Genomic DNA, 16,563 nt, shown 5'->3' on the forward strand with positions numbered 1-16,563 from the left:
CTGGAAGTGGATGAGTCAGGGCAGTGACACATAGACACACAGACTACATTTACATGGACAGCAATAATCTAATTATTGACCTAAACCTTAACCGAATAAGATAATATTGTGATTAAGGTGTTTACATGAGTTGCTTTTAGAAATCCTGTTTTACATGTTATAGAACATAGGTTGATTAACGGCACACGTCATTACGTCACCGCGCCACGCCGTCCGACGTTCCCTCCAGGATTTCACGTATCGACATACAGTTAGTCTTTGTTATGGAACCGTATACAGTTTTGGATGCTTTTATTTTTAATTTTACAAAAGCTTCAAATGCAGTTAATTATTTGTCGTGCTATACATGCTAATAGACGACTGCTTGAAACCGCGTACTCGCCTACTATATAGTAGCCGAAACACATGTATTTCGCCTACTATATAGTAGGTAAGTACGCGGTTTGGGACGCAGCCGTGCTCTCTTGAGCACTGCCGTGTGTGTATATGTGTCCTGTCGCAAAATGCGGTGAAAACTCCCACACGATGTTAATAATGCGATTAAGATGTGTACATGTATGTAATGCGACTAAAACAGGAAAACTCCACATGTCTTAATTCGATTTGTGTTTACTCAGAGTATGAGTTTAGTCGGATTAAGGTCATCAATAATCGCTGTTTACATGCTAGTTTCTTAATCAGAGTATCGTCTTAATCGGATTAATATCGGATTATTGTTGTCCATGTAAACGTACTGATAATCAGAAGAGCGAGATGGACCGTATGACGAGCGCTTACAGCAGCGCTGTGTCGGTCTAAATTCCGACAACTCTTATCGTAACCTAATTTAATTGGCTGTTTATTAAAATCAATGTTTTGGTTATTTTAATAAGCTATCCAAGCACTCATCAGCTGATTGTTGTAGGTAATAATTTTATCCATAACACATTTGGTCCTCAGATGTCTATTGTATGGGGGGAAAAAAGTTTTTTGTTTGTTTGTTTGTTTGTTTTTTAATGAATTTCAGTTCATTAATTAATAGTGTCGCATTTGTGCATTCAATATTAGTCTTGAATGGCATAGGTTTTACGAGTGTATGTACAACCCGAAACATACACTTCAGCCTGCCATATTGTGATTAGATCAAGCTGTTCGACAGTGGCACCGGATCTGATGCTGCTTTTCACCGAGTTCAAGGTCGAGGTTTTCAGCAACCTCCACGCAATATCCAAGCAGGGTGTTAAATCCATAGTTGCATCTCAAGTCTGAATACTGATGTGCAAATGTAATTTTGGGTATTAAATCCTCACTGAGTGTGCTTCACTTGGAACGTGGCCCTGTGTCATCTCCAGCCAATAGGCACCACATTCTTCTGTTGTGTTTCTGTTTTGTGGCCACGGAGAAAGGTGCAGAAGATTTGTACTGGAATTACTTAGTACTGTAGCATTTAGTGCAAGACAAATAAGCACTGTAATCTGCGTGAGTGTTTTGTCAGTGTAAAGGAGATCAGAGTGGCCTTTTAACAGGAAACCACAGAGGGTGTGAGTAATTTAGAGAGAGAGGGACCAGACGAGGTGTGAGGAAAGCGGAGGTAGCTAAAGGTCGTGCATGCATGTGTTTGGCCTTTTTTTTTTAGATGCACTCATTTGGTGCACGTTTTGCCTTTGGTCAGTTGTTTGACTTCACTTCTGCACAGTAAGATGTTTACTTGTGCAGGTGAACTTGTTGGCTTTAAGCTGAAGTTTAAGACCAGTCTGATCTGTTTGCTCTTTTTTTTTTTTTTTCTTTTCTTTCTTATCCATTCGGAGCTTTTATGTTTAAATTGATATTCAGTACTAAAATGTTCCTAACTTTTGATACTGGTATACTGAAGCGTTAACTCTAAAACCTAAAATAGATGTGTACTAGAGTAGATATGAGTCAGTTTGTATGAGTGTGGTGAGTTTGTTTGAAGCAGTGAAAACGATAGAAAAAAAAAAACAGGAAAAGGGAATCTAAAAGTTCTCACAGTAACAGAAGTGAAATTCACAGGTGTCGTGTTCTGTTCTCCAAATAGCAGTCACTTCAACACGCTAGTATTAAGTAATATCATCCTTTACCAACCACACTGAGCTATTTCCCATTCACAGGTGCGTGTAGCAGTTATAACCGTCCACATGTAAAACTGACCACACGATGCAGCTGGTTCATTGAGGAAAGTTTTGAGTTTCTATTTCAGCAGAATCTGTACTTGTAACTGTAAATGTGTCCTACATCTGTACAGCCATGAGTCATATGTTCTGGCTGACACATTACACTATCCCCCACTGCACATAATTTATAACAGTTTCTTACATGGGTATATTCTTCATATCAAAGTGAATTAACTGGGCACTGGACTGTGTGCCAGTGTGTATCAGTGATTCAGGCCCAGAGACGAACAGCCACAGATTCATACAGTCGCCCGTGTTGGGCTTGCTGGAAAACTAATGTGACCGACTAATTCCAAACCAGCCCATTGATTATGGCACTGCCAGACAGCGTTATTGGTGAAATAAGACAGTCCATTGATGTTTAATGTTTTATTGTCTTGAAATCATTTAAATTCCCTGGCAACCGGATTTCAAATGATTTGTCATTAAATAAGCATTTGCCAGTGTGAGATTCAAGACATGTACATCACTAAATACAGTTTAAGTATAATTAAAAGCTACAAAAAGCACCTCCTTCTGCCTAATCAGAACTGTGTGGGTGCGTTAGATCACAAGTGATCGACAACGGCATGACGATACCCCGTAACGCAACGTAAACAACTCGTGTTGCGCTAGAGCTAGAAACTGCATCGAAGTTCGAGTGGAGTTTCCACAGTACTTGCGAGAAATATTCAAATCACGGACATACTTCTCGCACTCACACATAGTGGCTAAACCTGAGGTAATACTGTGGTTTATGCGTATGCAATTCATTGCTGCTTAGTTAAAAAAGCTAAAGCGACTGGCACAGCATTGTACTGCAATGTGCAAATGCAGTGTACATATTGCATCTGATTTACAGATTAAAATGAACGTTACTGTTCTTTCATCTACCTGATTACTATCATTGCATGGTAGGTGGCTTAACATTAACACTTTGGGGTCGTAAGTTTTGCTGGCGAAGCTTGGCAAGATCAGATTAGTCGTTTTCATTGTTCGTTCATTAGATTTTATTATACAACCACAAACCAAAAACATTGTCAGAAACTGTAACATTGGCTATGCAGTGTGCACATGTGTAAGTAATGACACTTGTAAAATGTATTAAGGAGATAAAAATACAGCTTGTCTAGCTTTTTATAGTACTAAGTGTTGATCAGGATTATCTGCATTTACTACTCATCAAAAACAGCAATCAAAAAATAATAAAGTACTCTTAACTGGAACAAACAACAACGTTTACCACAGAAACTATAGATAAAAGTAAGAAGCTAATTATAATTCAACTGCGGTTGCAGGGGCTTTAAAGGTGCAGGTTGTGCACTTTAAGTGCTTCTAGACCTATAATCATCATATTTCAAAGATCACTTATTAAAACTAGAACATGCAATATTTAATCATTCAGTCAATATAGAAAGAAATCTTTTGTTCTCCATTTCATGGTCAATGTTTTCATTGCTTTTAAAATAAATAATAATTAAAAAACTACTTCTTTTCTGTTCTTATTTTCAAGTACATATGCTTTCTCTTGTAGAAGAGGAAAGGAGGGTCCGAGCCAACGACAGGGAGTACAACGAGAAGTTTCAGTACGCAGTAAGAAAGACCACACCATATACACAAGCTTTGCACCGACATTTATCAGCTTCATCATCAAATTTTCTAATTATAACGTTCTGTCTGTGTACTCTGCCACAGTATTTAATAATGGTTCATTTGATAATGCCACCCATTATGTCTTCCCCCCCCCTCATGGTCTGCCCAGAAAAACTGCATCATGACCTCAAAATACAACATCATTACCTTCCTGGCAGTCAACCTCTTTGAGCAGTTCCAGGAAGTTGCCAACACCTACTTCCTGTTTCTTCTCATTCTCCAGGTACCATAAGGATGATTTATTATTATTATTATTATTATTATTATTATTATTATTAAGTAAGATGCGATATGGTCCGTCAGGAAGTATTTCCACCCAGAAGTGTATTATTTTCATACAACAGCATGAACAGGTTGTTATTCTGCTTATTCCACAACAATTTGTAGACGATTACAATATTTAAACCTTGTAAATATACAATACGAAAACCTGTCACCCTTTTTAATGGTTATATTTTGAATTTGTAGAACATCCATGAGACAAGTTAGTTCCTGGTTTTGTTTCATTAAAATAGTGATAATCAGTCGTTCCCTCTCTTGCCTTTGGTCCTGTTCTGTCTCTTGTAGTCGATGAGACAAATGAACGCAGCTTGTGATTTTTTTTTTTACCGAGAAACTGCAAAGCGTAAGCAAAGCGTCTCTTCCATGCTGGGAAACTTTGCAAGGCACTATGACTATTTCAAAGCACAGACACTCAAGACTCCTTTCACAAATATTGCATAAATGTCTTCTAACAAAAAACTTCACCACACCAATACCATTATTTGTATATACAAATAATCCACATCTTCTGACCAAGATTTGAGAATTCAACTGCTCTGTGGTATAACATATTTGACGCAATATTTTCTAAGATTAAGTTTATCATCTGCACAAGGTCAATGTTATTGAATTGAACTGGATGGGTTGGGCTCAGACTTTATGCCTAGAGATAGACATTACTCAACATATGGGGTTAGGTATGTGAGTAAAACCTACGTTTACATGCACATCGATATTCTGATATGAATCAAAATTTGGCAATATTTTAATTAGTATCGAGTCATGTAAACACCACAATCCGATTGCCTGATTTAGATTAAGGCAATATTCTGATTCCCCAAAATCTGATTCCCACCCCTGGTTTGAATTTTGTTGCATGTATACACCTTATTCAGAAAATCCACTGAAAGGAGATGTATATGCGAATGCTCAGTCTGCAAGGAATTGTGGGTGCTAACAGGTGCTTAGCTGTAGACAACTCGGGCATACTTACAACAACCATGTATACAGGAATATTCTGATGCCTGTATGCGGATAAACATTGTGTTTGGAATATAGTTGCAACCCGTATATAGGCCTTAAACGGAATATTGATGTAAACATAGTCAGTGTTAATGATGGTGTCATCTTACACAGAAAAAGACACTGTGTCATTTCATGTCCATAATGAAAGAGAAGGCCCTCTCTCTCACTCTCTTGCTCTCTTTCTCTCTCTTTCTCTTTCAGTTGATTCCTCAGATCTCCTCTTTGTCCTGGTTCACCACAATAGTGCCTTTAGTACTGGTGCTGAGCATCACTGCAGTTAAAGATGCCACCGATGATTATGTGAGTCTCTCTCTCTCTCTCTCTCTCTCTCTCTCTCTCTCTCTCTGACAGACACTATACTATATATACTGTGTGTATATATATGCACCATATACAGGTGCATCTAAAAAAAAAAATTACAGTATCGTGGAAAATAATTTTTTTTTTTGGTAATTTAATTTAAGAAGTGGAACTTTCATATATTCTCGATTCATTACACATAAAGTGAAATATTACCAGCCTTTTTTTTGTTTGTTTTAATCTTGATGATTACGGCTTACAGCTCATGGAAATCAAAAATCCAGTATCTTAAAATATTAGGATAAAGAATTTATAATACAGAAATGTCGACAGAAATATGTGTAATGAATCTAGAATATATGAAAGTTCCACTTTTTGAATTCAATTACGGAAACAATGATCTTTTCCACGATATTAAAATTTTGCACCTGTATATATTATATTCTACTATATATATATATATATATATATATATATATATATATATATATATATACACACACCATTGTTTTGAAGATGACTTGATGATAATGTCACAAGTTTTTTCTTCCTGCTGGTCGTCGACCTGCTCTATTTTGCTAGTTACACTATGGGTCTAATCCCAACTCGAGTGATACTGAATATACTTCTTAAGCTGCTTCAAATATTTGTGCTTTCACTTTGTACAGCACTGAAAGTGACCTTCTCTGTGTATCATAGCAAGAGTATATTAACGTACCTCTTCACAGAATTATGAATCAGCCTTCAGTCCCTTTTCTCCCTTTTATAAGTGTGTTATTTTGGATCCTCTGGCAGCCTCCTGCACTCTTGCACTACATATGAAATAATGCACAATGACAATTTGTGTAAGTCCCATAAAAATCCTGTAACACTGACCAAGATGAAACACTTAGACCTGCTTCTCCTCTACTGTAGTTTCGTCACAAGAGCGATAACCAGGTGAATAACCGCCAGTCTCAGGTGCTCATCAATGGCATGTGAGTCTGAACTCCCTGAGATAAATGAGCATTTAATAACATATTCATATTTTCATGTAAATATGTATTATTAGATGGTAACATGTCGTATGGTTTCATGTTGTAGTCTTCAGAAGGAGAAGTGGATGAATGTGACAGTGGGGGACATCATCAAACTAGAGAACAACCAGTTTGTTGCAGTAAGACATCCTCCATGCCTCTGTCTAATGCTATGACCTTGTTCTCAATTTGATTTAAACCATAACCTTTATTTATACGGTAATGTGCACACAGTAATGGGTAGTATCAGCAATTGACATTTGATAGAGTGGAATACTGGATAGGTCTTGAGAAAGAACAGATGTGATACAGTGCTGTGAAAAGTTTCTTCTGTTTTTGTGTACATCTCATACTAAATATAGTATAATAGTTTTAGATCTTTAAACAAAATACAATCTAAAACAAAGGCAACCTGAGTAAACACACAATACCGTTATTTTAAAAAAAACAACAATTTATTGAATCAAAAAATGTTGTCCAACAACTATCACCAATGTGGAAAAGTAATTGCCCCCTTAAACTTAAAATCTGGCTGTGCCACCTTTTAGCAGCAATAACTGCAACCAAACACTTCCGATAACTGGAGATCAGTCGTTCACTTACTTCTAGGACTTACTCCTATGCTTTGGATCATTGTCTTGCTGCATAATCCATTTGCGCCTGAGTTTCAACTTACGGACTGAAGACCGGACATTCTCCTTTAGGATTTTCTGGTAGAGAGCAGAATTCATGTTTCCCTCAGTTATTTAAAGTTACCCAGGCCCTGAAGCAACAAAGCATCCCCACACCATCATGTAACGGGACCCCGTCTTCCAAACAGTTCCACTTTCGACTCATCAGTCCACAGAACATTCTCCCAAATGTTTTAAGGATTATCAAGGTGTGTTTTGGCAAAATTCAGACGAGCCTTAATGTTCTTCTGGGTTAGCAGTGGTTTTCCCCTCACCACTCTTCTATGGATGACATTTTTGCCCAGTGTCTTTCTGATAGTGGAGTCATGAACAGTGACCTTTATTGATGCAAGAGAGGCCTGTAGTGTCTATGATATTGTCCTTGGCTCTTTTGTGACTTCCTGGATGAGTCGTTGCTGTGCTCTTGGAGGAATTTTGGAAGGTCGGTCACTTCTGGGAAGGTTCACTACTGAGTTTTTTCCATTTGGAGATAACGGCTCTCACTGTGGGCCTTTGGAGTCCTAGAGTCTTAGAAATAGCTTTGTAACCCTTCCCAGACTGATATATTTCAATCACCTTCTTCCTCGTCATTTATGGAATTCCTTTCAACCTTGGCATAGTGTGTTACTGGGTAAGAGCTTTTAACCAACTTCATGCTGTTAAAAAGTTCTATTTAACTATAGATTTGATTGAACAGGGTTTGCAGTAATCAGGCCTGGTTGTGTCTAGTCCAGCTGAACCCCATTATGAATGCTGTTTCGGTTATTTGAGGAATTAGTAACTATAGGGCAAATAAATTTTCACACAGGCCCAGTTGATATTGGATAACTTTTTTTCCTTCAATAAATATCATTATCATTTAAAAACTATGTTTTGTATTTATTCAGGTTGTCTTTGTTTTATCTTAGATTCTGTTTTAATTTCTATAACTACTTAGTATGAGATAAACAAAAAGAGAAGAAATCAGCACTGTATATGTAGAGGTACAGTCATGATTGTGAAGATTTGTAGTAACTCTTCACACACTAGTTCACTTCCTATGTTGTAGCTTGCTACCGTTTTAGTATATTTTAATTGTGTGACTGTTTTGTATATCGGAATAGTGATGATGGTGTGTGTTTGTGTGTGTGTGTGTGTGTGTGTGTGTGTGTTACAGGCTGACCTGCTCCTGTTGTCTAGCAGTGAACCGCATGGTTTGTGTTACATTGAGACTGCAGAACTAGATGGGTAAGACTTTGTAACTTGAGCTGTCTCATGAAACCACTACTGAAGATAAACCTGTTTACATGTGACAGGTTTTGGAACATCATATCACATTTTCAAAGAAAACCACAGCAGCAGTGAAGGTCTTAAATTAATTAACTCTACAGTATTTAGCAGATGACGTTTTCCAGAGCGACTTGCAGAAATGCATTGTAGTCACCATCAAAAACGTATCCTCATGCTAGTTCACTAGGTCTGGGTCTAAGAGTACCAACAAGCTAAAACCCTAGTGGGGGTTAGTACCACATGAACAGAAGGGTAAAATAATATAACATCATAACTGATTTTTTTTTTTTTTTTTTGGTCTTTAATAGATTAATCGAGTGAGTGCTAATTTGGTTTGGAAAACTGCTAAACTCATATTGGGTACAGCATGAAAAGAAAACACACAAGACAAGTGTTTAATAGATTATCTATAATAGATGATATATATTATTTGGTTGGACTGCTGAGTGTTTATTAGTTTATGAAGCAGCCTTGATCATAATGCTTTGTGTGTGTGTTACAGTGAGACGAACATGAAAGTGCGGCAGTCTCTGTCTGTTACCTCAGAGCTAGGAGATCCTACCAAACTTGCACGATTTGATGGTATGAGAGTTTTGAAGTATGCGTGTGTGCATGTGTATATGTGTGTGTGTATATGTGCGTGTGTGCGTCCATAGGTTTGTAATGATCTCCATGTTTGTGGAAATATGGATATTTGCAGGTGTCATTAGTGTACAAGGCCACAAAACCAGCAACGTTCTTGGCCTACAGTCTGTGCAAAGCCAGGGGCCATGAGGTGCTTGTTCCCATTTTGTGCTGTGCTTATACAGCTCTGCGGCTCTATGGCATAGTTTTCAGGGCAGTAGTACCTGGTGCAACTGTGGCCATGTGGACTGTGTATCCTGTAGTAGTGTCTCTATTCGTAGGACTGTGACCAGCTACACTTCTGTGGTTTGATTTCAGCGCAAGCTTTTTTTTGTCGTTCTTTAATTTAAAGGTGTATAAAGATGTTATACTGTATGGATGATACATGATAGTATTATTGTATCGGTGATGGTTGTTGTTGATCCGTATTCCTAACATCATGCCATCCTTTCTCTTTGCAGGAGAGGTGGTGTGTGAGCCTCCTAATAATAAGCTGGATCGGTTCTGTGGGACTCTGCACTGGAAAGAGTGTAAGTACGCTCTGACCAATCAGAACATGCTGCTGAGAGGCTGTGTACTACGCAACACGGAGAGCTGCTACGGTCTTGTCATATTCGCAGGTATGTGTATGTTTGTGATTGACCCTCATTTTTAAAAAAAAATGATGCTGTAACATTTGATCCTGGCAATTTCTCAATGGGTCCATTGCCATAGGTCCAGACACCAAGCTGATGCAGAACAGCGGAAGCACAAAGTTCAAAAGGACGAGTATAGACCGGCTGATGAACACACTGGTTCTGTGGGTACGAGAGTCTTAACCCATCAACCTGTGCACATATCATATACAGGTCTTGATTATGCAGCATCTGCTATACTCTATCTTCAGCTGCTCTCTCTCTCTTTCTCTCTCTCTCTCTCTCTCTCTCTCTCTCTCTCTCTCTCTCTCTCTCTCTCTCTCTCTCTCTCCCCATCAGATTTTTGGTTTCCTGGTGTGTATGGGGGTAATATTGGCCATTGGAAATGCTGTGTGGGAGAGAGAGGTGGGGTCACTCTTTCAGAGCTATCTCCCATGGGACCCTCCTGTTGACAACTTCCTCTTCTCTGCCTTCCTCTCCTTCTGGTCCTATGTCATCATTCTCAACACTGTGGTACCAATCTCCCTGTATGTAAGGTAAACAAAGTTGATAAAACAAGGCAGGGAGATATAGAGAAACATTTCATTTGGATTTTCGTAAGCCCTATTTGGCCAGGATTTGTTTTACATTGGCAGAAATTCCCTCTTTTACAGGTGATAATCTATGATCACACTGTCGTTGGCAGTGTCCGTCTCCTTTCTCTCATGGAAAAAATTCCAGATTACATTAAACTCAGCTTCTCATAAACTCAGCATCCAGATAGACTTCTCTGGTAGGCAGATCTCAAGATCTCCACTAGTTGGTGTATTTAGTAATTTGCTTGCCGAAGAGAGATTGTTTCTAGTAATAGCAAAATGATGGGTGTTTTGAAAGGAAAATTTTGGGGAAAATATATTTTTGAAAAAAAAAAAATGCTTATATGGATAGTAGTCTAAATATTTTTCCTTAATAAAAGAAAAAAATAGAACAATCAAATAAAAATAAAAAAAAGAGCGATCCTCCTGGTGGATTATGTTTTCTGTTATATTGTCAGCTATATTGACAATTTATATTGCCGTTGTAAGGAATTGTAATTTAATATTGTCTTGTCTGGAATGCATTACATCCAGGTTATGATGTAATGTGTAATGCATCCAGACATAACAGTGAATATACAATACCAGTAAGTAGTTTAGACACACTCATTCTTTATTTTTTATCTTTCCACATTTTTGAATAATAATAAAGTCATCAAAACTGTGGAGTAACACAAGTGGAACTATGGGAATTATGTTGTGATAAATAATTTAAAATAATGTAATATTTGAGCATCTTCAGAGTAGACCTCCTTTTTGCCTAGAATTTCTCTAAATGTGTTCTTGGCATTTTCTCAATTGATTTCTTGAGGAATCTCCCTGAGATGTTTTTTAAACAGTATTAAAGGAGTTCCCACCTACTGTACGCTGGACACTTATCGGCTGCTTTTTGGAATATTTCTCTCCGAGTCATCCGTTTATAAAAAAAAAAAAAAAAAAAAAAAACACTTTTTTTGTAAATAAAATATTTTCAAATGAAAGAAATGAATACGTTTAATACAAACATTTAAAATCATAACACCTTCAGATCAAAAGGTTTTTAAGATCATGAGAAACATTTCAGTCAAGTGTCTCCAAACTTTTGACTGGTAGTGTGTATGTATACACACACACACACACACACACACACACACACACACAATCATACATACAAAAAAAACAACAACACTTTTTTTTTTTATTTTTTTTTTACAGATTTCAACCTTAAAAACAAATCCTTTCCAAACAGCGCTTCAGGCATTCCTTTTATTTGATTTCCCTTGAGCTTCTTTGATGGGTAAATCTCCCTGCTCTGTCATACCTCTCTGAAACACCAGTGTTCCATGCATCGTATAATGCAGTCATTCTCACAGATTGTCTATGCCCCCCCCTCCCATCAAAACAATTACAGTATTTTTATCTGTATAATTTTTTTTTCTGAACAATACGTACTTTGAAAGGCTTAGACATTATATGTAAGATGTGTTACTGGTAATCTAACATTAAACTTGGACATATAGGCCTACAGTCAAAATACAACCAGCAGGAAAAAAACACAGCAGTGTATGAGAGCAGTTTTGGTGCTTTTCTCATCATGGGCTTGCTGAGAAATTATGACACGGACAATAGTAAATATGTTTTGTCGTACATGTAAAACAGTCGGAGGGCCTCGATGTGTTTTGTGTACGAAGTACGACGGCTCTCTTAGCGTCTAAGTCCCACCAAGAAGAGAAACCATGCTCAGATTTCCTGTTAGTTCAAAGGGCTTGTTAAACATTTGATCCACAGCTTTTTTGTTTCATAGTTTGGCACTGTACATTTTGTGAAAAAAAAAATTTTTCCCTCCCTCTCTGTCAGTGTTGAAGTGATTCGGTTGGGTCACAGTTACTTCATTAACTGGGACCGGCGGATGTTCTGCAGTCGTAGTAACACAGCAGCTGAGGCTCGGAGTACGACGCTGAATGAGGAGCTGGGTCAGGTGGAGTATGTTTTCAGCGACAAGACTGGAACCCTCACTCAGAACATCATGACCTTCAACAAGTGCTCCATCAACGGAAATACTTATGGTAAGACGCACACAAAGCACTGTTAATGTTTCCTGTAGCAGCAGATACTAGTGTAGTGTCAAAAATGAGGTAAAATCTTGCCTAAATGTACTTACAAAAATGCAAATAGCCATAAAAAAACAACGAACTTATTATTTTTATTTATACCTAAATTTGATTTCCTTTTACAACACTTAGCCGAATGATTACAGTTATAACACAACAACCGATAGTGATACTCACTGAGAATATACACAGGCAGAATGCAGAACCTAATAGCTTTAAATGTATTAAATCTTAACTCGGATAACGATTCACCTTTTTTGAGTTTGCACGAATGCTCATGAACCATTTTTCGCTAGGGAAGAAATCATTACATTTTAATGTAGTGAATAGTGATCCCTTCCCAATTAAAGTATTAATATCTCACATTAACACATCAATTAACGTCTCCTTATACATTCAGTCAAAACACACCACACACACAATTATAAAATGTATATAGTACCTTATAAGTAAACAAATTCATTAAATAAATAAGAAATAAATTAATATGTACGCATAACTATTCACATGGAATTTATCTCTTTATCTAAATCAAGCATTTAATAAATAATTAAAAAAAATTTTTTTCCCCAGCAACTTATTTATCTGCTCATTTAATTATTCCCCATTTCCAATAATATACACGCAAACCACACAACGGAAAACACATGACCCCTGATTAGCAGCGTGTTATGCATGAATCTCCCAGTGTCACAGAAGTTAACTCTGAGGAACGCGATGTGCAAATGAATGAAAATGCTTTGTATGTTGCAAATTTCTACATGTCTGTGAATACCATATCTCTCTTCTTACTCATAGGTGAGGTAGTAGACATTCCAGGAGCTCAGCGTAAAGTGAGTGCTGCCTTACAACCTTACAAACTGCAAATTAAGGTGATGTGATTACAAAAGTATTCCAAAAGGGAGGACATTTTACATTACTGGGTGAAAGCACAGAAATGCCTAAATGATGTAAGGCCACCTTCAGACACTAGTCACACACTCAAATGATGCCATCTATACTCTTGGTCTGCAGACAACCTTTAGACAGTTTTAAATATGCACTTGTTTCGATGAGCTACAAGTGAGAAACACTTAAATCTGTTAATACAACATGTGGTTTATTGTCTTCAGCAATGACCATGACATCAGTATGTGTAAAGATGAGTAATGGTTCTTTGTCAGAGGGCTCAGCCTCTGGATTTCAGCACGTGGAACTCGCTGGCTGACCAGGACTTTCGGTTCTATGACTCATCTCTGCTGGAAGCTGTGAAGGTTGGTGAGCCAACAGTGCACGAGTTCTTCCGCCTGCTGTCTCTCTGTCACACGGTCATGAGTGAGGAGAAAAGTGAAGGTAATTCCTCACAAACCCAAGCCTGGCTCTTGTTAATAAGGTTTAGAGCATGACTAGCATTTGGCTACCTTCCTCTCATTTCTATTGTTCTAATGAATAGAAAGCCAGAATCTTTGTGTAAGACAGGTTCTAGCTATTACATTTGACAATTCATATGAAACAATTCTGTACTCCTAGACCATGCAGCCTGAATTGGGGAAAAAAGGTTTAAATAAGAAAACCCAATAATTTTTTTTTTTCATAATACAATTAGAGGGAAATGGGCCAGGAGATTCTGGACAGTAATGTAGTTATCTCTAACTCATTCATTTGCTTTGTTTCCTCAATTTTCTTTGCCCCTCCTTCCCGTTGTCTGTAGGAGAGCTGGTGTATAAGGCTCAGTCCCCTGACGAGGGCGCGTTGGTGACAGCAGCACGTAATTTTGGCTTTGTGTTCCGTTCTCGTACTCCTGGTACAATCACTACGCAGGAACTGGGCAAAGCCGTCACATACACACTCCTTGCCATCCTGGACTTCAACAACATCCGCAAGAGGATGTCAGTCATAGGTATTTCATTCACAAACATACACACAGGCCGATCATTCAAATGAAATGTAATCCAAGACAAACTTTTCATGTATTTTAACCCGTGTACCCCAGAAAGTTTTGGCTAGATCACAATATATGCAATATATTGTTGTGAAATACCAACTAGAGGATGCAAATCCATAAGTGATGATATGGAGAGTAGACTTGTAGAGAAAGAGATGTTGATATAGTAAGGGACTAAGGTAGGTTTGATGTGTGGCTATGACCAATTTGAGCTCATTTTCTATTACAAGGAAGTGAGAGACCTCAGTAAGGTTTGGAGTGATGCTGAAGTCTGCATAAAGATTTGCTTGCCATGCTGCAGAAATATTGCTATCATTAATTCTGCTGCTAAGTGTCACTGAATCTTGTAAAGGCACTGAAATATAAACTAATAATTTTATTATTCTCTCATTCTCAGATAATGACACTTTGACACATTTATTCATATATTATTTCAAAAGAGAATTTTTGTCATTTGTGCCTTCTTGTGGTTTGTGTCGTGTGTGTTCGTGTTTTAGTAAGGACTCCTGAGGGCCATATTCGTCTGTACTGTAAGGGGGCAGATACAGTGTTGTTTGAGAGACTTCACCCTTCCAACCATGAGCTGATGAACATAACCTCGGACCACCTCAATGTAAACATGCTCATGTTTGTCTGTTTGTTTGCTTGTACAGAAAACAGCACGGGGAAATGATTTTCATTTCCTCTACCTTATTCTAATTTACAAGAATTTACTATAGTTAGCAGTTAAACGTTACCATCTAGTGGACTGTTTCTAGTGTCTGTTAATCCCACAGTTGCATCTGTCTACTGTAAGTTTATAGAGTGTTGTGAAAAAGTATTTGACCCTGTACTGATATATATATATATATATATATATATATATATATATATATATATATATATATATATATATATATAATTTTTTTTTTTTTTTTTTTTTTTTTTTTTTTTTTTGATGTATCTCATACTAAATAGTTTTAGATCTACAAAAATACATCATAAAACAAAGGCAACCTGAGTAAACACAGAATACAGTTTTTATTTATTTATTTACTTTTATTACGGCAAAAAAAAAAAAAGTTATCCAACACCTATCACTAATGTGAAAAACTAATTGTAACTAATTATAGCAATGTGTTCTTGGGCAAAATTCAGACAAGCCTTAATGTTCTTCTGGGCTATCAGTGGTTTTCACCTCACCTAAATACATTTTGGCCCAAATACATACAGGCCCAGCTGGTATTGGATAGCATTTTTCCTTCAATAACTAACATTATCATTTAAAAACTATATCTTGTGTTTGCTCAGATTGCCTTTGTTTTATATTCGATTTTGTTTTTAATTTCTAAAGCAATTTAATATGAGATATACACAAAAACAGAAGAAATCGGGCAAATGCTTTTTCACAGCACTGTAGATCAGAATGGAAGAAGTGCTCTGAATAAAATGAATTTATGGTAAAGCAATGTCTACAGCAGTGACTAAAGTATTAGGACTTGACATCAACTGTGCAGATGTTTGTGGGTTTGTTAATAGGAGTATGCATGTGATGGGTTACGGACACTGGTGCTGGCCTATAAGGATCTGTCTGAGAGGCAGTGGGAGGACTGGGAAGAGCGTTACCGTGGTGCAGACAAAGCTACAGACTGCAGAGAAGATCGACTGGCTGACACTTATGAGGAGATTGAACAGGACATGATGGTACTGTTTCATTATGGATGGTTTGTCTGAAGTAACTCAGCTGACTCTATTGAGCAAAGTGTTAGGGAGAGAGTTTAGAGCAGGGGTGACCTAACCTATTTTATGTAAAAGGCCCAATTACACTAAGTCTAATGTTAATTAGACTTAACTCCAAAACTCCAAATTATGGTTTTTGCATATACAGTATACAAAGCTGCTTGCATAAGTATTCGCTCCCTTGTATTGGGATTATTCAGTTGAGGCCAAATATTTTTTATATATCTAGGCTATAGATATTTAATCTCAGTCTTTGAAAACTCCACACACTTCACGTTACCCTAAATGTCTTTTGGCAAGTCAAATTATAATAATGATAATGAACGAGTCTTTATTGGTCACTTATACATTACAGCACAGTGAAATTCTTTTTTCTTCGCATATCCCAGCATGTTAGGAGGTTGGGGTCAGAGCGCAGGGTCCGCTATGATTCGGCAATTAGGGCATCTACTTTGTTCAATTCATTAGATCAGGGGTCGGGAACCTATTGCTCACGAGCCATACATGGCTATCAGTGATTGCCTATGGCTCAGCGGCAGGGCGAAAAAAAGTAGAAGCAATCATTTACATTACATTTACAATCACGAAAGCTAGTGTGTCAATTCAATTAAAACTCTACATATTTTAGAATATTACATAATTCATAATCG

General features: G+C 37.4%; 1 protein-coding gene across 4 annotated transcripts in view; it reads left to right on the forward strand.

Moving 5' to 3' along the window:
• Nucleotides 1–16,563, forward strand: part of atp8b2 (ATPase phospholipid transporting 8B2) — an 85,236-nt gene that overhangs the window by 16,064 nt on the left and 52,609 nt on the right. For all 4 annotated transcript variants that reach the window (XM_017468913.3, XM_053680397.1, XM_053680385.1 and 1 more), the window contains 16 exons: nucleotides 3,685–3,743; nucleotides 3,913–4,026; nucleotides 5,292–5,390; nucleotides 6,306–6,367; nucleotides 6,474–6,546; nucleotides 8,234–8,304; nucleotides 8,849–8,928; nucleotides 9,432–9,590; nucleotides 9,685–9,773; nucleotides 9,945–10,141; nucleotides 12,017–12,225; nucleotides 13,069–13,103; nucleotides 13,434–13,602; nucleotides 13,961–14,149; nucleotides 14,692–14,807; nucleotides 15,713–15,877. In XM_017468913.3, the coding sequence (XP_017324402.1) occupies nucleotides 3,685–3,743; nucleotides 3,913–4,026; nucleotides 5,292–5,390; nucleotides 6,306–6,367; nucleotides 6,474–6,546; nucleotides 8,234–8,304; nucleotides 8,849–8,928; nucleotides 9,432–9,590; nucleotides 9,685–9,773; nucleotides 9,945–10,141; nucleotides 12,017–12,225; nucleotides 13,069–13,103; nucleotides 13,434–13,602; nucleotides 13,961–14,149; nucleotides 14,692–14,807; nucleotides 15,713–15,877 (1,886 nt within the window). The remainder of the gene's footprint in view (nucleotides 1–3,684; nucleotides 3,744–3,912; nucleotides 4,027–5,291; nucleotides 5,391–6,305; nucleotides 6,368–6,473; nucleotides 6,547–8,233; nucleotides 8,305–8,848; nucleotides 8,929–9,431; nucleotides 9,591–9,684; nucleotides 9,774–9,944; nucleotides 10,142–12,016; nucleotides 12,226–13,068; nucleotides 13,104–13,433; nucleotides 13,603–13,960; nucleotides 14,150–14,691; nucleotides 14,808–15,712; nucleotides 15,878–16,563) is intronic.

This window comes from Ictalurus punctatus, chromosome 1 (genome assembly GCF_001660625.3).
Source record: "Ictalurus punctatus breed USDA103 chromosome 1, Coco_2.0, whole genome shotgun sequence".
In the NCBI taxonomy this organism is placed as follows: Eukaryota; Metazoa; Chordata; class Actinopteri; order Siluriformes; family Ictaluridae; genus Ictalurus; species Ictalurus punctatus.